Source organism: Triplophysa dalaica, chromosome 1, assembly GCF_015846415.1.
Source record: "Triplophysa dalaica isolate WHDGS20190420 chromosome 1, ASM1584641v1, whole genome shotgun sequence".
In the NCBI taxonomy this organism is placed as follows: Eukaryota; Metazoa; Chordata; class Actinopteri; order Cypriniformes; family Nemacheilidae; genus Triplophysa; species Triplophysa dalaica.
The window spans coordinates 15,870,566-15,894,985 of record NC_079542.1 but is presented as its reverse complement, the minus strand read 5'-3'; the positions used below and the strand labels follow the sequence as shown (position 1 = coordinate 15,894,985).

At 39.4% G+C, this 24,420-nt stretch overlaps 3 protein-coding genes across 3 annotated transcripts; 1 reads left to right on the top strand and 2 right to left on the bottom strand.

The window, feature by feature from the left end:
* Positions 1 to 492: 492 nt before the first annotated feature.
* On the top strand, positions 493 to 7,118 carry acp2 (acid phosphatase 2, lysosomal). The gene is made up of 11 exons (XM_056745072.1): positions 493 to 653; positions 1,501 to 1,596; positions 2,801 to 2,887; positions 3,028 to 3,180; positions 3,346 to 3,444; positions 3,598 to 3,687; positions 4,779 to 4,911; positions 5,400 to 5,488; positions 5,633 to 5,739; positions 5,833 to 6,005; positions 6,137 to 7,118. Exons 1-11 carry the CDS (start codon positions 570 to 572, stop codon positions 6,265 to 6,267), a joined length of 1,242 nt encoding a protein of 413 aa, XP_056601050.1. The 5' UTR covers positions 493 to 569; the 3' UTR covers positions 6,268 to 7,118.
* Positions 7,119 to 7,322: 204 nt separating this feature from the next.
* On the bottom strand, positions 7,323 to 15,081 carry snx1b (sorting nexin 1b). Its single transcript, XM_056745058.1, has 15 exons — positions 14,759 to 15,081; positions 14,446 to 14,566; positions 14,158 to 14,300; positions 13,996 to 14,062; positions 13,872 to 13,915; positions 13,630 to 13,771; positions 13,385 to 13,463; positions 13,201 to 13,276; positions 13,004 to 13,117; positions 12,821 to 12,914; positions 12,402 to 12,607; positions 9,383 to 9,526; positions 8,806 to 8,886; positions 8,491 to 8,562; positions 7,323 to 8,417 (listed from the first exon to the last, which is right to left on the bottom strand). The coding sequence occupies exons 1-15, from the start codon at positions 14,888 to 14,890 to the stop codon at positions 8,367 to 8,369; spliced, it is 1,566 nt and encodes a 521-aa protein (XP_056601036.1). The 5' UTR covers positions 14,891 to 15,081; the 3' UTR covers positions 7,323 to 8,366.
* Positions 15,082 to 15,445: 364 nt separating this feature from the next.
* Positions 15,446 to 24,420, bottom strand: slc8b1 (solute carrier family 8 member B1). Its single transcript, XM_056756774.1, has 15 exons — positions 23,984 to 24,420; positions 23,529 to 23,681; positions 23,317 to 23,369; positions 22,714 to 22,771; positions 22,143 to 22,248; positions 21,670 to 21,837; positions 21,360 to 21,467; positions 20,930 to 20,989; positions 20,427 to 20,557; positions 20,115 to 20,256; positions 19,577 to 19,698; positions 19,318 to 19,471; positions 19,044 to 19,124; positions 16,893 to 16,957; positions 15,446 to 15,814 (listed from the first exon to the last, which is right to left on the bottom strand). The coding sequence occupies exons 1-15, from the start codon at positions 24,158 to 24,160 to the stop codon at positions 15,626 to 15,628; spliced, it is 1,767 nt and encodes a 588-aa protein (XP_056612752.1). The 5' UTR covers positions 24,161 to 24,420; the 3' UTR covers positions 15,446 to 15,625.

The window sequence follows — 24,420 nt, the reverse complement described above, 5'->3', positions numbered from 1 at the left end:
GGTGAAATGGTCCAATGTCGTTTCCGAGAACTGTTGGGCTACATTTTAAATGATAGATTTGACAATTTTACATTTATTATATGCTTCATTAGAACTCATACTGTTCGTCTGTATGTATTCATGGCATTCTTGGGAAGACTAATAACAAATAAATCATTTCTTGATTTCAACTCAATGTAATCGCTCTCCATCAAAAGAGAATTAATACCAGCCAGCTGTTTACCTGGTGATTTGGAATGTTAAGGATGATGTCTTGGATTTTACCATAAGTAGGACTAATACATTTTTTTAACAGTTAAAACTGCTTATGTAAGGACAATAACACGCGGTCATTTAACAAAGGAATCTCATTAAACTAACAAATGACAATATTGCAATTTCATACTGAGTCTATCCCCTTTTTAAAAGCAGCCAATCATGTTACGTCTTTTAAAGCTGCAGAATGAGTAGGCCAATAGAATCACTGATCTACCCGGAAGCCCGTGCAGCTCGTCCTGTGTTTGCCGAAACGGCCAGGCAACGAAATATCAGTGGGGTTACTGCATTTCTCGCTGCTTTTGTCCTCGAGTATGGATTCATATTTCTTGATCCTCGTATTTTTATTTGGTTTCAGTTTTGCCAATGAAAACAGAACACTCAAATTTGTCACTGTGGTGAGTATGCGTCTGTCCATCGAGTACTGCTGTCGTGTTGTGTTCATTTAGGACATTCATTTAGGCTGCAGCTGGTCAGGTATAGACGCTTTAACAGTATGAAATGTCACACAGAACAGGCTTCTTCTTACTCATCTGTGTTTTGCAAAAGCTGTTCTGAAAATACAATTTGTATTTGTCAATTTTTGATGTTATATGTCCATAAAGGGCAAACATTTAAACTTGCTCAATCTGCGGTCTTATGACATGATGGGAGATCATGAAGTTGTTACTTTCGTTTTATCTGTATGCAACAGAAACTGCTCAATTTAAATGGAAAATGAATATACAGTAAGTAGTTTATGGCTTAGAGCTTTGTCACAAAACTAGGATCGCAGCATGGTGACAGGTGTAGTTCAGAAGCCATTGAGTTTTTGTCAATTTAAAAGTGTTTGCGTAACATGCATTGCTTATAACTGAAAGCATTCTTGGGACATTTCCTACTTGAAAAGAGACTAAGAGTTTGTGTACTATCTGTATTGCTCCCAAGCCAAACTGAGGTGAAGTGGTCCTTGGTTTAGTGTTATTTTTATGTAAATTAAAAGGAGATAAGGTGGAGTAGTCACTTACAACACATCTTAAACCGGAACTGAAACATCAAGAGAGAATGTGTTTGTGACGCACATTTAACCCAGCTGATCTCTGTGAAAGAGGAAGATAAGATCAAGGAGATGGAACATCTTAACCCATGAAAAATATCCGTGTCAGTATGGCCACGTGACATGACAAAATGGATTTGCTCATTCAGCTGCGAAATGTAATTCATCCTTCCAAAACAATACTTATGATGTATTTGTCTTCCTTTTAGCTCTATCGTCATGGTGACAGATCTCCAATCAAGGCTTATCCAAATGATCCCTACCAGGAGAGCGCCTGGCCCCAGGGTTTTGGACAACTCTCTCTGGTATGCACACACACAACTAAGTTTATCAAACATACAGACTTTTTTACTGGTTACATGCTACTTTAGGTGTCTACACGATGAAACAATGTAAACAGTATAGTCAAAGCTAGTTGTCTAGTACGAGGGCAGCAAACTTTAAGGATCCTGAAACCTCAAAACACGGCAGCAAAACAAAGAAGCTAACTGGCAACTTCCACATCAAACACCCTCTCTTCTCCCTCCCCTGCAGATAAGTGGTGAGGCCATCGAAACGACACACAACTTCAAATTCCTAAAACACTTCTCGTTATTTCTCGTGGATTTTGAACACAGCCTCCTCGCTTTATTAAAACAGTGCCTGCACTTACAAAAAAAAGAAAAAAGAATATACAAAAAACTGCCAAGTACATCAAAGACATATACACCGTGCGGTATAGAATGAAATCCAAAGCATCAGGAGGATCCTGTTACCTGGAAAGTGATTTCTCTTTCTGACTACATAGACCGAAATGAAACTAAAATTGACTTTGACAGGGGAATTGCTAGATACAGTATGTTAGCTATAATTTGGCTAAATTGACAGTATAGCACATTGTTTTTTTTAAATACCGCTACTTAAAGGCAGGGTGTCCGATCTCTCTTAGCCGTCGTTGATGTTCAAATCACCAAAACAAACAAAACCCTACCCCCATCTTTCGTCAGCGCTCGGCTAATGTCCGTCCTGTGCAGTGTGCACCTTACTGCTGATTACTACAAGGTTGTTTTGGTACTTGGCCCGACTCAGTTGTCTAAAGTGTAATTTGAAAATCAGTTACCACGCCTTTAATAAAATATACGTAATTAACTTTTATGTAACTAGTGATAATATATAATCTGGAAAGCTCCCTGCAAGTAAAATGCATTCACTTCAAAATCTCCTTTGTGCCTTTGCTCTGCGATAGGGCTGTTATGTATATCACAAGAATCCAAATATTGCAAATGTGCAATATTTTTGGGTTGTGGATGGTATGATTTTCAACGCAGGAAATGAATGGCTGCCTGTGGTGTATGTGTTCACCTTGCAAGCCTGCAGTTTGTTTTCACCTCCTCATATGTGCACTAATTTGAATTGACAAATCTAAAGTATTATCGTATCACATATTTTCTTAAATATAGGAACCATCCTGTGCGACAAAATAATGTAGCAGATGATTTTTTATGAATGTTATTCTCCTTAATTTTCAAGATTGGAATGAGGCAACAATTCGCACTGGGCCAGTTTTTAAGAAAACGCTACACAGGATTTCTGAGTGAAGACTATGAACGGCATGAGGTCACTGTCTCTCAAAATTCTTATTTAATCATGTTTATTGAACTGTTACATTAGCGAACTCTGAGTAATCAGACTTGTTTGTTATTGTGCAGCTTCTGACTTACTTGTCTGTATATTTCACTGATGTCTTTGTTCTGTAGATATTTATACGAAGTACAGATATTGACCGGACTCTGATGAGCGCAGAAGCAAACTTGGCAGGTCTATTCCCACCTAATGGTTCTAAGGCCTTTAATCCTGATCTGAAGTGGCAGCCAATACCTGTTCACACTGTTCCAGAGGATCAAGAGCGGGTAAAACATCTCCGTACAGCTCTTTTCTCACTTTCTTGCCACCTTTTTGTAGTACACTGAGAGTTGGCCCTTGTCTCCATACTGATGTGGTAATATTTGTACAGCAGCAAGTTTCTCTAAGTTCCACTTGACATACCTACTAACAGAGTGTCCTTTGTTTTCTAGCTGCTCTCATTCCCTCTGGAAAACTGCCCACGTTACGAAGAGCTCATGAACGAGACTGTGAAGTCAGACATTTTTATTAACATATCCAACACCTACAAGGTAAGTCATATTTTCCTGTAGTAGCAGCTTTATGTGCATGTGCTCATGGTCTTTCCAGTAATGTTTTACAGCTGTTATGATGCAGTGTTAAACAAAGCATCTGCAATTTTGTGATTTGGGTTTGAATAGTGATGTCATTGGGTTTTTATGCAGGACTTTATACAGATGGTGAGAAATAAAACAGGTTTGGACAGAGTCTCTCTTGAGTCTGTTTGGAGCGTCCATGATACACTGTTCTGTGAGGTGAGTTACTTCTGTACATCACGTGTACCTCTTTTTCATTGTTAATCTTTGTGTTTAAATATTGTCAATTTAAACAAAATAAGACACCGTGGGAGACTCTTGGGTGGCAAGTATGATATAAATGATAATCTTTGATGTGACATGGATGACAAAAACATGTCTAATGGTTCCTGCATTCCATCTGTTTTTAACACGGTTGTGCCATGTGTATGGCCTCTAACACTATATAGTGAAATTCTTACATTGTATAATTATTTTTATTCAATAGCAATGACTGCTGGAAAACAAATTAAAAGTGTAAATTAAATAATGTACATGAAAAGGTAAAAACATGTGTGCATTATTTTTTAAACACATTCTGTATATGGAATGCATTGTTTACTTCCGCATTAGCTAAGGGATGATTTGCGTTTAGGTGGTACTTGAGACTGGAAGAGCTCCTACAGTACATTTACATTTAGTCATTTAGCAGACGCTTTTATCCAAAGCGATTTACAAAGAGTGAGGGAGCAACAAGCGATATGTCATACAGGAGCCATAATACATTAGATCTCAATACAAAGTTACTGGTTTCAACTAAAGTTAGACCACTACCTGTTGAGAGAAAGTGTTTTTTTAAACCAATTCCGCATTGCACAAGGTGCAAACAACGTTAGTCTTGTCGATGTTCCTATTGGGAAGCTTCTTAAAAATTAATATTCCCTGAAGCAAACCCGGCGGCTTCATAGCTGCATCCATGTTAGCACGTCACGTTTGATGCGGTAATTTCACAGTAACGTTATGTTGTGTTCAGACCAAACGCGAATGGCGCCTCAAGCGCGAGTGATTTATATGTTAATGAAAAGAGCCAATAGACCTACTTGCTGCGCGAATCGCATTTCCATTATACCTTAAACTGTACATTTCAAAATTAAATGGTAAAGGACATACAATTAAAAGTGTAAAATGTGTGTGGAATGACTTGTAATGTTTCAACTATGACATTGCTTGATTCCAAATAAGTTTTATGATTTTAAAACCCAAGTGTTTATAAATTAACATGTTTACTTGTGGTTTTTTTCAATCTTTTTTCCGTTATACTCTTTCACCAGGAAATGCATGGAATGAAACCACCTTCTTGGGTGACTCCTGATGTGATGGGGAAACTGGAGGTTTTAAAGAACTTTGGCTTTCAGATCCTGTTTGGAGTCTATAAGAGAAAGGAGAAATCCAGACTTCAGGGAGGTGAGAGCTTAAGACTGGAAAGCATTTTCGTATTAACATTAACGTTATTAACGTTTTACTCTTTTATGCAAACATAGACAAATGAGTTTGTACGGCAGTGTTGTAGGAACAGGGGGTGTGGCCGCTACCTGTATTAAACACAGTGATAGAGGGTAAATAAAGTAGGCCCAAAAAGTATTAGGATGCTTTTGAATACTTAAGTCACATTTCAGTGTGTATACATTTCATTGCATTAGAGAAGAAACAAACATTTAACGCCATTTCATCTGTAATTTACAAGAAAACAAGTCTTTTGTGAAATGTTTTGCTTGAAAACTCTACTTTTCTAATGCAATTACAATCATAGATTTTTGAAATGTGGTTTAAGTATTCCTTTACTTTTTGGAGTATGGAATTGTAAATTTAAAGAGAAAATGGCCGATACTAAAGACAGATTGGATTACACAAACTTGAACATGCTAAGACAGCACTCGTGCTCTTTCTCACAGGCCTCCTGTTAGATCAGATCATCAAGAATCTCTCCGCTGCAGCAGCTCCAAGCTCAAAACAAGAAGTGAAGATGATAATGTACTCCGCTGTAAGTGATGTGTCATACTTAACAAACATCATGAGGAACAACAACCAAAAAAGCCCACTTTGTTCTGTCTGTAGTATGACGCATTAAAAAATAATGCGTTGTGTTAACAGAGAGTTCATGTTACATAATGTATTTCCTCATCAGCATGACACCACAATTGTAGCTCTGCAGGAAGCTCTGAACATCTTCAATGGATTGCAGCCACCTTATGTCTCCACCCATATATTTGAACTTCACCAGGAGCAGAATGGGTAACGCATCATCTGCATTTTTACTGAAATTTCATTTGTGTACAAGGCTAAAATACATCAAGTCATAAATGTTATGTTGTATGTTTCTTTTAGGCTATTTTCAGTGGAGATGTTTTATCACAATGGCAGCTCTGAGCCATATGCGGTGTCTTTACCGGGGTGTTTACAGCGCTGCCCTCTAGAAGACTTCATGAACCTCACACGTGACGTTATTCCACAAGACTGGCATAAAGAGTGTCAAATTGGAACAAACACAACAGACACTGGTAAACCTACTCGTTAACATTAAAAAAATGTTGCTACTATATATCAAAATGTTTATATGCTAGATTCAAACATCAATTTTGTATGATATACTGTACTTGTGTTCTGATGGTTCTCTCTCATTTGTTTGTAGAGGTCATTATTGGGCTGGCTATATGTGGCTGTCTGATCTTTCTCCTGGTTCTGCTGCTATTCATACTGCTGTGCAGGCAAAAGGAGCCAATGGCCAGCTACAGTCATGTCATAAATGAGAGTGATTCCTGACAATCATACCAGCTCCTCCGCAAAGAGGAATTCTGGGACAGCGAGGAGGACTTGTGAGGACACAACCCCAACATCAAAAGCCAATGCACGCTGTCTCCACTACCTTTGGCCCAAACATTTATTTATATTGAGGGAGGCGTGGCAATTTTATTACATTCTTGCAACTGCGAGACAGAAAAAGGGAAACAAGAGCTGCAGTAGTGTTTCTAGTTATAATAACTTTAATGGATAACTGCATCGTTGGTTTATTGGCTAAGATGTTTGCAAAATTCAACGAGGGGAGCTTTAATGTAAGTGGACTGGTGTGAATGTGGTCTCCTAGAAGGTTGCTGTCCTCTCTGAAGCTCGAGGACTTTTGCTGTCCCCGTTTGCAGTCCTTGTTCCTTGGTTCTAGTGCACTTATGAGAGCAATGTACAGTACTTGATCCTTTTTTCTAAAGGTTCACATGGTGCAATGAAATGTCTTAAATATAATCTTGAGGGATTTCACAAAGAAGGACTACTGAATGCACATCGAGGCTTTGTCATGTGTTAATATAATGCTTTTATGAGATTCCTTCATATGAGGTCACATACCGATACGTAATAGTTTATTAGATTCAGAATAACGTGCGCTTCTATTCTCAGGTGAAAGTCAGATTAGCCGTATTTAAGTGTTTAAATCGGCTGTTGAATGTTCGTTATGTATGTTAATACAGTTTAACATCATAACCATGATCAATGCAAGTTACATTTTAATCTTGATTATGAAAGATTTTGACCTCTCCACACAGTACTAATTCTGTTCCAAGTATATTTTATTCAAAATGGTATTGTTTGGTCAAAATGGTGAATAAAGAATACGGATTGTTTTCCCACTCAGCATTAATTGCAGCATAACATCTTAAAATATTAGCGTTATTTAAATTGTTGTATTGCACTTTCTCTGCTTAGTGCTCCCCCGTTCGGATGAGTTAAGAATGGTCTGGATAGAATATTTTAAAATGCCAAATGTATTATAATAATGTAATTCTGGTTCTGACATGGTGTACCTAAAAAAATGATAAACTCAGAAATTATTTTTACTGTTTTATTTTCATCAAATGCAAAGAATGGTTGACATGACAACTGTCGAAAACAAATTCACATCAGGAATTTAACGTCTAGTTAATTAGTTCAAATGGAGGCTTACAATACATACACACAGCAGCTCAGAGTATTTATCATCAGAGAAAGAGTTTCAACAACACATGTGGTTTTGCTAAGGATGTAACTAAAATAAAAAATATTGAGAATTAGCAACCCATTTTGGTTTCTGTAGGTAGTGTAATGTAACGCATGTAGGCGGGGAGTGTGCAATACACATTTTACACAAAGGAAAACTGTTCTTTTTTTACTTGTTGATATAGAATTATTATATAAATGTTTGGTCCACATATAAGTGGACTTCAATCTGAACCAGTCCAGATCAGTGCATATGTTTGAGTGCATCAAATTATCAGTCAAAAAGCACCAGTTGACATTTTCCACAAAACATATTGTACCTGAATGTAACATTACAAAACAGTATTTTCCCTCCTTATTCTGCGATTCAGTTATCACACTGTACTATACTTTGCATTAATTTGAAATGTTTTGCAATATCAACCTGGGTAATATGGCCCTGGAAACATCTGGTGTATTTGTACTGTTTCTAAAATGTAAATTCTGCAGATCTGAAATGAATGTATATTCTGAATTTTTTCGTCTCATACATGTTCACATTCATTTCAAGACCAAAATGAGACTCAAAGGCAGTTTAATGTCTACTAAAACAATACACAGGCTAAGCACCATTGAAAACCTTATAATAACACTAAACACACTTACTTATGTGCACAGGTAAAAAAATATTTTTGCTCCGCACACTGTTTCTGCTTCAAGATGCTTTGACCTCAACATTTTGCTGTTGACAGTGATAGGAGTCACTGCACAGAATTACCATCATACACTAAGGACTCACTGTCATGGAATGATAATTTGATGCATGTTGTCTGACAAAGAAGAGAGCAAAGGAAGTTTAGAGAGAAATGTTGATTGTCTGTTATCAAGGTCAAAGATTAAGAGCGTGTGAGGTCTGATCAGGCGATAGCTTTAGCCTCAGGCAGGAAGGCCTCCCAGCATTTTACAAGCTGATTGAAGAGAAGTTACAATAAGTATCTGTTTAATAGTGAAAAAGAAACACACACTGAAGAATGCACTTACCCGATGCTGTGTGTGAAGTAGGGATTCAATGTATTTCAGAATGTGCTGTTTAAAATCTCTGGTTTTCTCTTTCTGTGAAACAGAACATTCATTTTGCTTTTATCAATTTAATCCAATTACAAAAAAGCTGATATGCTGGTAGGTCCAGCATACCACTAGATGATTTTTCAGCTTAAGTCATGAGCCACATCAAGTGTTTGTAAACAATCTCAAGCATATTATAAATCCACACGGATGACTTTCACGGCCTTTGCAACCATGTGAATTTGAAGGTATTATAAGAACGTGAATGTGAAGTATAAGAACATATTTTACCTCAAACCTGAGCACCTCTTTACGCACAGTACAGGTGACTCTTTCAAAATCTCTCTCGTACTGATTGACTTTAGACTCCCACTGTGAAAAAAAACAGAATAGAGAATTTGTAACTAATCTTATATATCTTTATTATAAATTGGTTAATCGCAACATTCTGCAGCTAGATATTTTTGTATCATGACCACTAAACCATATAGACGGTTTCATTTGATGCATGCACCTGGCCCAAAGTACCGGGTCTGTGTTTGGTTATAATAATAGAAAATGATCATGTTTTATTAATATTCATATTGATATTTAATTGTATTAAATTAAAACTACTTAACGGTTTCATTGCATTGATTCATTGCAGAGGTCTACCGGAAGTTTGGGCCACATAACGTTTTTCTATTGTTGTTGCATGAACCAAATGTATAGGGATAGATTAATAAATGGGGATTTACAATCAGATGGTCGTTATAACAAAATAATACCCTTCGAAATGATACAAGACCCTCAGCTGCATTTCTGGTATATATTGCAACATCTGACTGTTCATTAAACCTACTTTTATTGTTTCTTTAAGAGGTTTTACCTCATTTATGTCATCTTTAGCCTGCTGAAGCTTGTCGGGTTTGTTTGCCCACAGCAGTTTGGCCTCAGCCTCTCGTTTCCTCTGAAGGGTGCTCTGAGCTTCCTGCAGACGCTGCCATGCCTTCATCCTTTGCTCAAAACAGCACTGAGAAGGACCACACAGTAAACAACATCAGCATATTAAAAAAAGATCACACTCCATTTTCACCAATTCATTATAAAGTTCAGGTGCTTAAAGGAGGCAAGAATTCAAAATCACAATTTTAACCCAAGCTTTTGTTATATAAGAGGGAATCGTATTCACGTGAATCTCATGTAAGTTTCAGAACTGAAAACGCCCTTTTTACTGAGATTACATCTGTTATTGACACCATGCCCAGCGAACGTCAGGTTCTGGAATGCACCTATCTATGACGACACTGATAGGTTGAACATCACCTCCACAGAAAAATATAAATGACTACTTCTATAGCCCCGCCCACTGGTTCACGATAAGCAATCAATAAACAAACATGCTGTTAAAGATAGCTAAATTTTGTGCCATCCCTGGTTGTGAAAGAATTAGTGGCGGGCATAGATTTTTTTTTTAATCTAGATTAATCTAGATTAATTCCAAGATTAATCTAGATTAATCTAGATTAAAATGGCTCATTTGAATTCTGCCTAAGGCATTCAGAATATGTGTGCTACTCAAATAATGAGAACGGGTTTCTCAAGCCAGGTGGCGCATTAGACCAGGGGCTCATCTCCTGTTTCCAAAATGCATCACAAACTGCTTGAGAAAGCTGTTCTACTATGATAATTGGTGATGAAAATTAAATTATGTTCAATAAGATGAACTTGTGTTTACTTCCGCATTAGCTAAGGGATGATTTGCGTTTAGGTGGTACTTGAGACTGGAAGAGCTCCTACAGTACATTTACATTTAGTCATTTAGCAGACGCTTTTATCCAAAGCGACTTACAAAGAGTGAGGGAGCAACAAGCGATATGTCATACAGGAGCCATAATACATTAGATATCAATACAAAGTTACTGGTTTCAACTAAAGTTAGACCACTACCTGTTGAGAGAAAGTGTTTTTTTTAACCAATTCCGCATTGCACAAGGTGCAAACAACCTTAGTCTTGTCGATGTTTCTATTGGGAAGCTTTTTAAAAATTAATATTCCCTGAAGCAAACCCGGCGGCTTCATAGCTGCATCCATGTTAGCACGTCACGTTTGATGCGGTAATTTCACAGTAACGTTATGTTGTGTTCAGACCAAACGCGAATGGCGTGTCAAGCGCGAGTGATTTATATGTTAATGCAAAGAGCCAATAGACCTACTTGCTGCGCGAATCGCGCGAATGAAGCCCTGCTTATGAGATGATGAGGCGGCTTCTGCTTCCGCGAATGACGCGAATCACGCGAGTTGAAAAATCTCGTTCTCGCCCCGTACAGTGCAGTTAAGCTGGTATACATCCGCGCTAAAATATCAAGGTGAAAGTCATCATAGCTTGCGTAGTATAGACCCAGCTCCCAACCCAACTTTGAGAATAGATTAACGGCGACATTTTTTTTATCGCGCGATAAGAGTCTCACTGGGTTAACGCCGTTAACGGCCCACCACTAGAAAGAATACAGTCGCTGCACAACCTTCCTCAGATTCCGATAGGAACGAGTGGTTAAAGTTTATTTTTAAAGACGTTCCAGCTCATGTGGGAAAAACATGGAGTCTTTGTTCCGTTTAATTTCTCCGAGGATTCTTTCGTGAGCAAGGCATAGGTCTACACTGAAAGCAGTGATGTGACTTCAATATTGGATCCGATAGGCATGGCGCAGCAATCTTATGCGAGTAAAACATTTTTGTACTGTGCATCACTATTGCTTTGTTAGAGATCGCTTGATGTGCCCTGAGCGCTCTTCGTACGAGATTAGTATTACCTGGGAACCTCTAGTCATTTGTATTAATTGCAGAGGTTGTCTGTGATCTTAAGCTCGTGCGAATCACCATCTCTGTGATTTGGTGGGCTCATATATCATTTTTGTAATAATGGAGTCTGCTTTGAAGTGTTTCGGTATTATTTCGGGTAGGGATGCAACGATACCAGTATCGGGTATCAGCCTGATACCAAGCTCTTGTACTCATACACGTAATGACAAACCGATACCAATGACCGATACCTCACATGACATACATAGAGCCCTATGATTTCCGCAATGCAGAAAACGCAGACAGAATCGAGGACTCCAGGCATAAAAACAGAATTTGCTGTAAAACACCGAATGGCAGGAAATCTGGCAAATGTATTATTTCCTAACAATAAATTAGTGCTGAACTGCTAACGTAACAGCAAACGAAATATTCAGATACGGTTTAAATATGTATTCTGCTTGTTTTGCGTGACTGTGTGTGAAAGAGTGCTGCGGTTGCGTGTACTGAACCTGAACGCATTGTGCTTGTGAAGCGTTCAGAGCCAGCGTTTTCCTGCACGAGGACACGAACACATAAACACCATTTGCAGTGATCCGTCAAAATTAAAGTCTGCTTAACTTAAACAAACGCTCTTTGCGGCGTCCCGTCAAAATGACAGTTCGGTTGATTAGAACAAGTTATAATACAATCACATTTTACCACACCTCCCCCCTTGATTTTTTTATAATTCGACCACAGAGCATATTGTTTGCTTTAGCAAGCTTAACCAATTTCACAGAAGGCTCCAACTATGCAAACTCCTATCCAATCAAAGCAATGTTTTTAATTCCATGTGTCTTAAATACAGCACGCCAATTAAAACCGAGCGTTTGCCGAGCTGGCCTCAAAACCTGGGGAGAAAATAGCTTATTACTAATTGATTTTGATGTTTTTGGATGTAAAAACCACGCGAACGTCATAACTAGACCTCATATAACAGTATAAAACAATAAACAAGCACAGTTCATCCGACCTTTAATATTAGCTCTGTACCGATTTTATTTGTGTGGTGGGCTTTTGGTGCTGGTATTGGTTTATGTGGACATGTGGTTGTGCGCTCTAACCCTCACGGCTCCCAGCAGTCGGACGTAGTCGGCCAGCAGCTCTGCTAGGATGAAGAAATCACTGAATGCCTGTTGGTGCTGTAGCTGCTCCAACTTATCCTCCACCTCTGCCAGCTGTGACAGCGCACGAGACAGCGCAGTGTTCTCCTCCACACTACCCAGCATCGCCACACTCTTACTGAACACCGCTGTGTTAGAGCACAGCTCTGTGGGATTCATATACTCTCGATTTGTAATGGGAAACTGAAAGCTTGGCTTTACACAAGGTTTACAGAACAGACATCAATAAATGAAAATCTTGGATTTATAAGTGATTTCCGTCACCATTTTTCATTTCCAAGATATTCTATGACAGTTTCTAACACCAAATTTAAGAACTGTGAATCTATTTGAAACTGTTATTTATTTTTCACTCTCACCTTTCCTATGGTTAACTAAAGAGTCAACAGCAGTGTGGAGTTTCCTAAGCAGTTGCTCCTCATTCTCCACTTCCTGCAGCTTACTCTCAAACCACTGCCACACACACATACATACACAAATGGGTATCAAGCTCCTACTAAATGTAAACTATATGCCTTAGAAAATAGGGACTGGTATCTTACATTATCTGATTCATTCATTTTAACGGTCTTCTTATTGACTGCATCTGACGCTCTGTTTATCATCTTTAACAGACCAGGTCCACTCAAAGTCTGAGTATTCACCGCCCTGGGCAACTAAAACACACACATATTCTCTATGTACAACATTAAACATCATTTTTAAAATATGATGTTTCTAGGATGATATTGGTGATCACCTCGTCTCTTTCTAAAAATTCGCGAACATCAGGGTCCTGCAGAAGAGATGGATGGGCTGCTACCCTCTGCAGATACCTACAGACAATACAGACGAGCAGTTGACCAGTTAATATAACATGGAAAAAAGCAAGTGTGTTAGTGAAGCTGCCTTCTATGTGTATGTAAAACTGTCCATGAGTTTACCTCTCCAGCGCTGATCGTCTCTTCTCCACAAACTCAGCAGAGGATGAATCCTCCTTCCCCACCTTCACTTTAGTCATTCCTGGGACACAACATCAAACCATAAACACACTCAAACTCAACCCACACTGACATCGAAGCGCTCTTCTTTAATAAAATTAGCAGTTTCCAGTTTTCACAAAGACCGTTGGCAAAGAAAGTTGAGAAGGTGACCATGACTGGATCAAACAGAAAACAAGATTCTTTACCCACTACGCTCTTCTGAGGTGGGGGAGGGATTATGCAGCCTATCAGGGAATGCTTTGCAGACAGCTTCTCATAAAGTCCAAGAAAATCACTGAAACGCCGGCGCACTGAGAATGTCTTACTACGAAACATGGGCAGTGTCGTCTGGAAAGAGAGCAAGAGTGACACATGAGAGAGCATAGTGCTGGTTTACAAACCTTCAAACCACCATGTTATTGGGTTTAAAAAGTGAACAATGATGAACCTGAGTTGACACTTTGTAGGACATGTAGGCATTCATGCCATCACCTGCAATACAAAAATACATAAGATCAAAGTCACTAAAGTAAATAAACAAGTGAACAGCTCAATACAAAGGGGTTTTCTACCCATTTTCTCTGGGTTGGTGACCGCAACGTTCAGCTCAAACTGATCTTTGCTTTCTTCCTCCTCCAGCTGTTAAAAGATACCAGAGTTTAGTTACAAATAGGATTATACATAAATAATTCATCAATGCATCTGAAGGCACATGAGGGGTCTTGTTTCAGTACCTCCTCCGTGGTCTTGTTGACAATACTGGGTTTGTGAATGGAATTACGGACATGTGCGGTGTTGCATGCCAATGCGGTCGGGCCGATAATCTCTCGCCTGCCTTGACTAGTGGTGTTGGTAAGCGTCAGTTCTACAGTGGCTTCTGCAGTTTGAGCAGAGAAGACATCTTAACATGACCTGTGGATGCCTCACTACTTTACAGACAAAGGTGGAATTTGTTATTCAGATCAAGCGTTCTTATGCATTTAATGTGAGAAATGCTGCTATAACGGAGTGGAGAAAAATACCAGTGAACAGATCCAGTTCTTCATCCGAGTGAAGACCATTAGTGGTGTGATGAATACGAGACCCCTCCTCACTGAATATATCAGCCTCTTCGGGAGCGGATGTGGGTGTGATCGGTTTACTCTGCATAATAATATTAATATGGCATTATAACTAATGTAATGAATCATGACACACTTCTCCTTTAAGGACACGATCAAACTGTGACCGTTAGACACTTATTATTAGCGATCAGTTATCTTTTGTTTACTGACACTTAAATATTCACACTTATTCATATTAAAAATATATATCTATCCCAAACAGGTGTCTTACACTCGCCCCGGTGAATATGTCTTCCCCTTCATCATCATCCTCGTCGCTGTCCAGGACTCGAGTATCTAATTCAGCCTCCTGATCGTCATTATCGGGGAAAGGCGGAGGATTCCGCCCGCAGCTGGCTGACATCGTTTGTTTCGATCATAAAATATATAACAGTGCTTAAAACTTACCGATTACTTGTTGAATTTGGAATAATTGCTATCTGGCCGTATGTGAGAGGTAAACAAGGATGGTGTGTCACTGCTATAGGTAACATCAACCTACTTAAAAACATCCGCGGGTCGCTCTGCGCTTTCGGGTTCAGAGAGGACGCTGCAGCGTTGTTGTATGGCCACCTGCTGGTCTGGAGAAGATACTACATGTATTTCATGTCATATAACTGTTTGGTTACAAGCGTTCTTCCAAATATCTTTTCGTGTGTTTTTTGGAACAAAATGATGAATACAGTTTTGGGACAACTAGTGAGTAAATGAAGATAGAATAAAATTTTTTGGTGAACTGTACATTAACAGCTAACCAACCAAGCTAACTAAATTACGCCGGTTCAATTAGTTTTTTCCACAAAGGATTTTTTGCATAAAATACAATATATCATACAACATTGTAACTATACACAACTACTGTATTACAGTCACCCTAAGAACATATTCTGTGCTAAAGAACAACAGACAACATGCAACATATTTTGCAAGTGTTCTTTTTAATAAAATAATTATTTGATCATTTCAGTTCATCAATCAAGGTCATATTGTACTACTAGTGAACAGTAATAACTGGCTCAGAGCATTTAAAAAAAATCAATCATCGTGTAAATTCTGTCCTGAGGGTTATGCACTGGTTTGGTTGGTTTCCCTGCTGATGTCAGAAGTGAATAATTTTAAACTCTGTGAGAAGGGCAACAATGAGGAAGACAACATAGAAGACCAGGAGAAAAATGCCATAGACCCTGCTCAAATGGAAACACTGCAGAGGAACCAGTATGAAGGAGAAGACTATTGATAAACCCAGTGCTCCACACAGAACCCAGCACAGTACGCCCTCCGGCTCCAGCTAAACACAGAACAAAACAACATTCACAGATCAGCCTCAATGACGCAATCCTCTTACTGTCTAAATACAAACATTAAGCAAACTAAAAATTCTCCTGACATGTTATCAGGTGCATGTTTAAAGTCTCCATCTATATGCCTTTGTTCTTATCTAGTCAAGACATTGGGTCTCATTCACTAAGCATGCGTACGCACAAATTTTCTGTGATATACGATATATATATATATATATATATATATATATATATATATATATATAATTACACGTAGATGTATATTAAATATTACAATTATTTCATCATATACATTAAAGAATAATAAAAGCTGCGTTAGACTATAGCTCGAGCTGCAAGGTTTCTCTGCATTGCAGCGCTTTTACAGCCGTCTAACGAGAACTCTCCAACCTGCGTGTTTGTATAAAAAGTGGTTTATTGTGTATGAACTGCCTTTGAGGACTGTGCACTTGGAATTACTTGCGAGAAAGCGTCTGCTGATTTCGTAACATGGGGTTGCCTGGAGTAACTTTGACTTGTAATGACGACAGTTGGTAAAGGGAAAGTTTGGTGGAAAGCCCTAATACAGGGATGAACTGGGTGTGATTTATGCAGAAGGCGGAAAGTTTTTGTTGTAGGTTCAAATGTGCATATAAATGTGACCCTGGATGACAAAACCAGTCTTATGGGTCATTTTTCGAAATTAAAACTTTACATCATCCGAATTAACCAGCTTTCTATTGATGTTTGAGTTGTTAGGATAGGACAATATCTGGCGGGACACAACCGTTTAAATCTCAGGAATCTGAGGGTGCTAAAAAAATATTGAGAAAATTGCCTTTGAAGTTGTTAATCAGAGGCACTGTGGAAGGTCATCCACTCACAAAAATAAAGTTTTGATATATTTACGGTAGGAAATTTACTAAATATCTTCATGGACCATGATCCTTACTTAATATCCTAATGATTTTTGGCATAAAAGAAAATGGATAATTTTTACCCAATTTTTGGCTTTTACCTAAAATGTTACGGAAATTACGCAATAATAGTGAATGAGACCAATTGTATGTAGAGCAAGAGACATACCGTGATGACATTATCATTATGGAACATCTGCACCAGGCAGCCCAGACCCACACCAAACAGCATGTCTGAAATAATGTTAAAGACTTTCAAAGTTCCCTATATTTATACTTCACTTGTACTGCGTAGCAGGAGGTTATGGGGAAAACTCATTTTTCTCCAATGACTAAAGCTTTTTAATAACGCAGTGGATAATGCACAAAGTAAAACTTTGAACCGGACCTTTACCGATTGGGGGCTAATGGCTATATATATTAGGGTCCTTCAAATGCCGCGCTGTCCCTGTCCCTTGTGTGGGGTCATCCTACACGCTGCTGATCGTCACAGCGAGTGCATCTCATGCTTGAGGTTATCCAAAACTGAAGACGCACTCAAAGAGAGGGAATACCCTCCTTGCGAGAGCATAGTCTTTCCTCATTGTGCTCACGGATAGCATTCTTTTCAGAGCGAATCCGCCCCTTGTGGACTCCCGTTTTCTTCCTCACAAGACCCTGTGAGGGAAAAGAAGCGGTGTAGAGAATCTAAGTGCTCGGGAAAGACCAGCCTCCACCACTGCGTGGCTCACCTTCTCCACAGGGAGAGATTTCGCACTTCTTTCACAGAGAGTGTCCCTTGGCCGCCGCAAGTGATATTGTCTCGTTGGAAGCCAATTTGAGGAAGATGACAGCATGTCATGTCGCCTTCAGATCCGGAGGAGCTGTTGGGCTCAGTGTTTGACCCCGTCCCCCTGCAGAGCACAGTGAGTCCAAGCCTGGTATACTGTAGACTCTGAGCTGTTTCGGGTCATGGGCTACGTGTCTGGGTAGATCCAATCTACTTAACTACACCGGCGCCCTAGAAGAAGGATCCCCTTTGGCTGGAGCAGGGTGATTCCCTGTGCACTTCATGCAGTTGAAAGGTGGTCTTGACAGATGCCTCCAACACAGGTTGGGGGGCTTTATGCGTTGGCTTGCCGGACTTCGGCCAATGGTCGGATCAGGAAACACTCTCCCTGGTGTTTAGCCCGCGGCGCGAATCAAGAATCCTCTGACATTTCGTTGATACTGTCCTTCCTGCAAGAGCTGTTGGGTAAAGGTCATTCCTCTTCGATGCTCAAGGTTTATGTGGCAGTCATTTCAGCTTCCCATGGCCCCATAGCAGCCCAAACGGAGGGTAAGAACAACTTGGTTGTTTGTTTCTTGAAGGGATCCAGGTGGCTCTGCCATCCTCGCCCCCTCACTGTTCCCACGTGGGATCTGCCCGCAGTGTTGAAAGCTCTGAAGGGCTCTCCCTTTGAGCCTCTGCAGTCTGTGGACCTCTGTCCTTTAATGCTTAAAACTGCTCTGCTTCTAGCTCTGTTGTTGGTTAAATGTATGGGCCATTTATATGCGCTCTCTGTGAGCCCCTCCTGTCTTAAATTTGTGCCTGACAACTCTTGGGTGGTCCTCACACCAAGACATGGCTACATACCTAAGGTGCACTCTACCCAGTTTAGAGCACAGGTAGTGACGTCCGTCAGAGCACTGAAGGTTTACATCGAGCGTGCTGCCCTCTTCAGGCGGTCGGAATAGCTCTTCGTTTGCTTCAGTAACCGCACCAAAAGGTTCCCGGTCACAAAGCAAGGACTAAATGGATAGTTAAGGCTATTACGCTACCATATTCTTCCTTGGGCCTTCAATGCCCCACGGGAGTTACAGCCTCTACTAGAGGTGTCGCCACCATCCTGGGTATGGTGTAGTGGTATGTGTCCACAGCCTGCTGGGCTTAGCCTTTCAGATTTATCAGATTATATAGTCTGGACCTCCTGGCCTTGCAGGCTCGGGTCCTTTCTGCTAAACGGGCTCACACTAGGTCGCCAAACTGATGGTTGCTTCCAACCGCACTGGCACTAAGCACACTGTCATTGGACTGGACCTGGACTGGTTCAAAGTTTTACTCTGCACGAACCAATGGACATGCAGTATTCACTGCGTTATTAAAAAGCTTTAGTCATGGGAGAAAAAGGAGTTTGCCCCATTATGTCCTGCTACGCAGTACTCTTTCCCGTATCTCAGGGAACCGAGGTTACGCCAGTAACCGAGTACGATCTCTCTGTGATAATACAATAGATGTGCATACACAAATAATAAGAATATAAAAACACAAAGATAAAAAAGCACACAGATTAAAGGATACTGAAGATAATGCCCCCAAAACATGCTGAAATGGCCATCCGTGGGTAACCCTGACGGGCTATGGTAATGTCGGCAAAGCAATCTGAAAAGAACACACAAACCACATTCAGTCTAACCAAGTACAGATACTGTGCGTGTAATGTCATGATATTGCACTACTTTTTGGTACTACCTTTTGGTAGAAAAGGTGTACAATTATTTTAACAGCAAGCTAGCTGTTACAAAACTAGTTAAATTTCAGGTGCTCAGATATAATGTGCTATAAGTGTGAATACCGCCAATGCTGTTGCCCCAGGCTAACAAGGTGAGCCCCAGTACAGTGTTACTGAGACAGAGAACAATTCCCAGAAGATGCAACACACTGACGATCTCAGACGCCACAGTACTGATCCACAGCGCGCTGACCACAAATCCCAGCAGAGAGAAGAGCTATACAGATAAACAAAAAAAGACCTCTAAAAAACATTTCTGTTTGTATGGTGCTGGATGTATGTTCTGATAAATTCAGGAATTAATGAAAACTAGATTTCATACAAAGTGGTATGGAGGAGGACGCTCATTTGTGGTAGTAAAGAAGACTATGCCAGAGAGGAAGGCTCCAATACATGCTATGAGCACCCACACCGGAAGCTCTCCTTCAATGAGGTATAAGCCATCTGGAATGAAAAATACTTTTTAAGAATTTAACAACATTTAAGAATTAAGTTCCTAAGCCAATGCCCATAAAAGTATGCAGGTTCTAAAAGCCACAAGTATACTCTAACTATTCATATTTATGTAATAGCGTAAAACCATAAATATTAGAACATAATAATAGAACCAACTCACAAACCACATGTATGAAAAAACACATATATACACAAAGATGTGGTAGCAAATGTTTTCAGACAGTCACAAATGAATGCGAGATGAGTTTCTATGGTAAGCACTTATATGTTTGGGTGTGCATCTTTCAAATTCGTTTATGCGTAGACATTATGTACTGCTCACAACAACTTATGAATGCAATGAATAGATTGTTGTAAAACAAGTTTGTTTCCTTTGTTCTTTCGAAAAATTCAAGCTGACTCACATTTCCCAGACTTGAAGGTGAGCACACACACTAGTGGCCCAGTGATTATGTGAAGGCAGTTCAGAGGACGTTTCCAGTTGTGATCCTCTTTATCTGTGTCCACCACAGGAACTGTCAGCAGTAAGACCACTTCTACAGGCACCTAACCAAGTCAGTCAAATAGGCAAGAAAACAGTATTGGATGAAAACAAAAGCTCACTACAAAACATTTTGTTATAACATTTGTAAATGTATTATCTTCTATGTTTAAAAGAACTTAAATGTTTTTTTTACTTAGTGAAGCAAGGAAGTAATACGTGTGCAGATTTTCACCTTTATAATTTTAAGGAGCCGCCCTCTCCAGCGCTGTCTCCTCCAGGTCCTGCTATCCACTGGGTTAATGGCATTCAGGAAGATCTGGTTGGTTGATAGAGTGTAAGGCAACAAAGGCTCATACTCTACATCTGAAACACACATTCATTCCAACATATTTAACATACATGATGCAAGAATCTCACACAGACCTTCTTATACAGTCTAAATTCAACATTTATGAGCAAGAAAAGCATTTTAAATGAACAATCATTACATTTATTGAATGCAATGTTCAAGCATAGGGCAACACTTTCACACCAAACAAAATGTCCTCAATGTTAGACACTTGTGAAATCTTGGACTTTTTGTTACTACTACCTAAGCAGAAGCTTATACACATTGCACATGCTGACAAAACCATACTCCTCAAAGAGTGTAAAACCACACACATGCATTTTGAAACCACACACACGCATTCTGAAACCTCAGAAACTCACAGTTATCATTTAGAAGTTACCCACCATGTGCTTGAATGCTTCCACTCAGACTTCCTCTATGTGAATCACTGGGAAGAATCTCTTCTGAATGCCACACAGAAAAATACTTATTTTAGATTTACACCTAAAAATGAACACCAAGGTGACCTCAAAGATAAACAAAGAGTACAAGCCACAAAACCTACATTTTATATTAGAGTCTTTAAGGGCATACTTAGAAATTAGAAATAAGAAAACTTCATAACAGAAAAAGCATGGCCGTTTTTCTGACTGGACTGAACCATGCGCAAGATAAACATACAGAGCTGTTAACTAAGGTTTTGGCACCATAACATCCAAGTGCAGCTAGTTCGTCTTTTACTATAATAAATCATTAAGTCCTTCCCATTCAATACTTGTAATTTGATTGTAATTTGACTTTAAGAGTGGTTTGTTCTTGTATTTGGGCCCTGACCTCTGCCGGAGTTCTCCAAAGAGCCATTTAGCTGGTGCTTCTGACGACTGTATATATATGCACTTACAACAACTGCCAAAACGTATACAATATACAGCCCCAGATATCCTGCAAATAAGAAAAATGGCGGTCAGAGAGAAAGAGAAATGTCTTTTAATTGGTATTGCCAAGTATTTCACAAAACTATGCAGGAAAACATGAAAGGAGCTAGAAATGTGCATGAAACATGCTAAGTGAAAAGAGATGAGCCAAATGGACAGACAGATCATAGAAGGCATAGATGTATTTAAGACAATAACAATTATCGCACCCACTGTCTCTCCCAGGGTGATGTGGCCTTTATAAAGGATAGTGAAGGTCCAAAACACAGCTGCCATGTAGAATATAACATCACGAAGGAACGGACGGGACGCCACAGTAAACGGTTTAACCAGGGCAATGCTCCCTGCGACAACTGTTGTTACAAAAATCCCTGCGCCTAAAAAGATTCAGCAAAAGTACAGCAACAATTGATCCATATTCAGCATTAAAGATATGCTAATACATCATTAATATAACATCAACATACATCAGAATAGTAACAATACATTGATGTGACATTATGGTAATGTACTTTATGTGTAAGGGTTGAAGAATATCAGAGGTATTGTACAAGACTCTGTGTTGTGTTGTGTTAACGTCTGCATACTAGCATCAACAAACATTTCATGTCTTCCATAGGGTTTTAAACATGTAGTCCCCCCTTAACTTATGTCAGAGTCCTTCAGAGTGCTGATAACTGACCAAACAATGCTCCAACAGCAAGACCAGCGGTCTGAGGGTGAGAGAAAGCAGCCAAGGCACTAAACACATCTGGAGCCCCATTTCCAAATGCCAGGAACGTCACTCCCTGTTTGACTCCTTCATTACGGAAAACAACAACGGTAAAAAGAATCCACAAACACACATTATAAGCCCCTTTTCCCAACCAAAACACAAGCCTTACTCACTAAAGCAAATTCATTCCTTCACTCAGTCACACACAGGAATTTACACTTTACACAATCTTGCACACTCAATGACACAAAAAGTTTAGCAAACTTCTTCAAACTACACAGACACACACCACTACAAACGCAAAATTTTACAAAATAGAGTACAGGTTAACATTAATGTATTATTGGCTTACATACTGTAATATACTATATACTGTATGTTGTGATTTGCACTTTACTCCAGAGTTTATTACACTGCTCTGGTTGATAAGAACCACAGAACAAGTGTTATTGAACTTCTACAGCCAAATGAGCACAAATGATCAGGATCAGCTGATGTGGGCATAACTTCTGTCATGTTTCAAGCATTTAAAGGATACAGCCACATTATGAGTCAATCTTAGTGTTGAGGAGATGGCTGAGAGGTTTGGGCAGAAACTACAAAAGAAAAAAATGCATTATTTAATATCTCATATTACGACGCATGTTACGCTACATACTAAATGTTTCCATTTATACTAAAACTGCATGAATAAACAAATCCGATTGTTCTTCTAACGAACAACCAAGTGACTTCTGGATTTTATAAAAGCAGAACCTATTAAATCACAATATAGAGAAGTAAAATGATTCACATGATCTAAAGAAATACTAACACAGTGCCCAGGTCACAGTGATAACCAGGTCATGACCGCAGAATCATGTTAGATTTGATTCTGCACTTTCTTTTTAAAATGCTGTTTGTAATAGACACACTATGGAAAAATGCACTGTGCAAATATCGAGGCAATACTAAACTGTAAAATAAACCAGCCTAAATACAAAAACAGTGACAGCCAGACCTCACGACCAGAACTTGACACGTGATTAAATCGGGCTGGATGACCATTGATAAATAGTTACACACCAAACTCTGAAGTCTGTTGACAAATGCACTGCATGCGCAGATTAACTAAGAACCTTTCGCATTCACACAAACTCACAAGTCTGATGCAATCAGCCCAAGAACAAGGAACAAAACAAACAGCCATAGGACCTGTTGGAAAAGAGAAAGAAGCACCAAAATAGAAGTGAGTTGAAGAAGATTAGAAAAATGTATGACTCTCCGGCAACACTCCCCCACGCAACATCATTCTGTGTGGTATTTGCCCAACTGTGTAAAGTAAACAGAGTGAATACAGCAGACTGTCCTTACATAGAGTGTGATGACTAGGGGCAGTAAATTAGGCAGGAAGAGGCAGAATGTGATCCAAGGGTAGTTGATAAATCCTTCATCTGAAACACAGTCAGGTGTTTTCTTCACAAACTCGCATCTCTGACTGGCAGACAGGTTCATCACCATATCGCACTGCAACACAGATCAACTATTATCAAAGAAGCATTTTAAATTATATAGTTATTACATAATCAAACACCACATGCATTTACTCAACAACTGTGCTGTATATAGAGAGCAATATGAGGAAAAATGTAATCGTTACATTAAGACATTAAAAAGTGCATCTACTGACAGAAAGTATACAGTATGAGGATGGAGTCACGTGATCCTGCATGTATACGGACGAACTTAAATGATCGTGCAGGTAGCGAGGCAGCGATGACAGCTCCAGCCGTCACGGAAAGATTTTAACTCCTAAGATTTTTACTCACCTCGTCTCCATCGCTGTTCAATGGACCAGTTGCAGGTGAACCTGAATTCCAGGCATCGCCAACAGCCATGCGATGCGTGTGTGACTCATACAGGGCAGTGTAAACAGACCCCGCGCAGCTGGCACGAGCCCACAACAGGGCAAGAGTGCAAAACAACACTAAACGTACAGCAGGCATTTGTAGGAAGATACTGTTCCAACATTGCTTTTCAATTCTTTACTACAATTTAAAACATTCATCTGTTTTTTTTTAATTGGAGTAGATCGGCAATAGCTTTGACGTTCTGGCGATGTTTATCTCCGATGTGATAATCTCATATTGGATCTATACATTGGCTTAAAATAACACAGGAATAGTCATCCGTAATGCCAAAACACAAAGTAATGGAAAGCGTTTCAGTAATTTCAGTACTTCCTAGTTTACAGTGACGAGCGCAG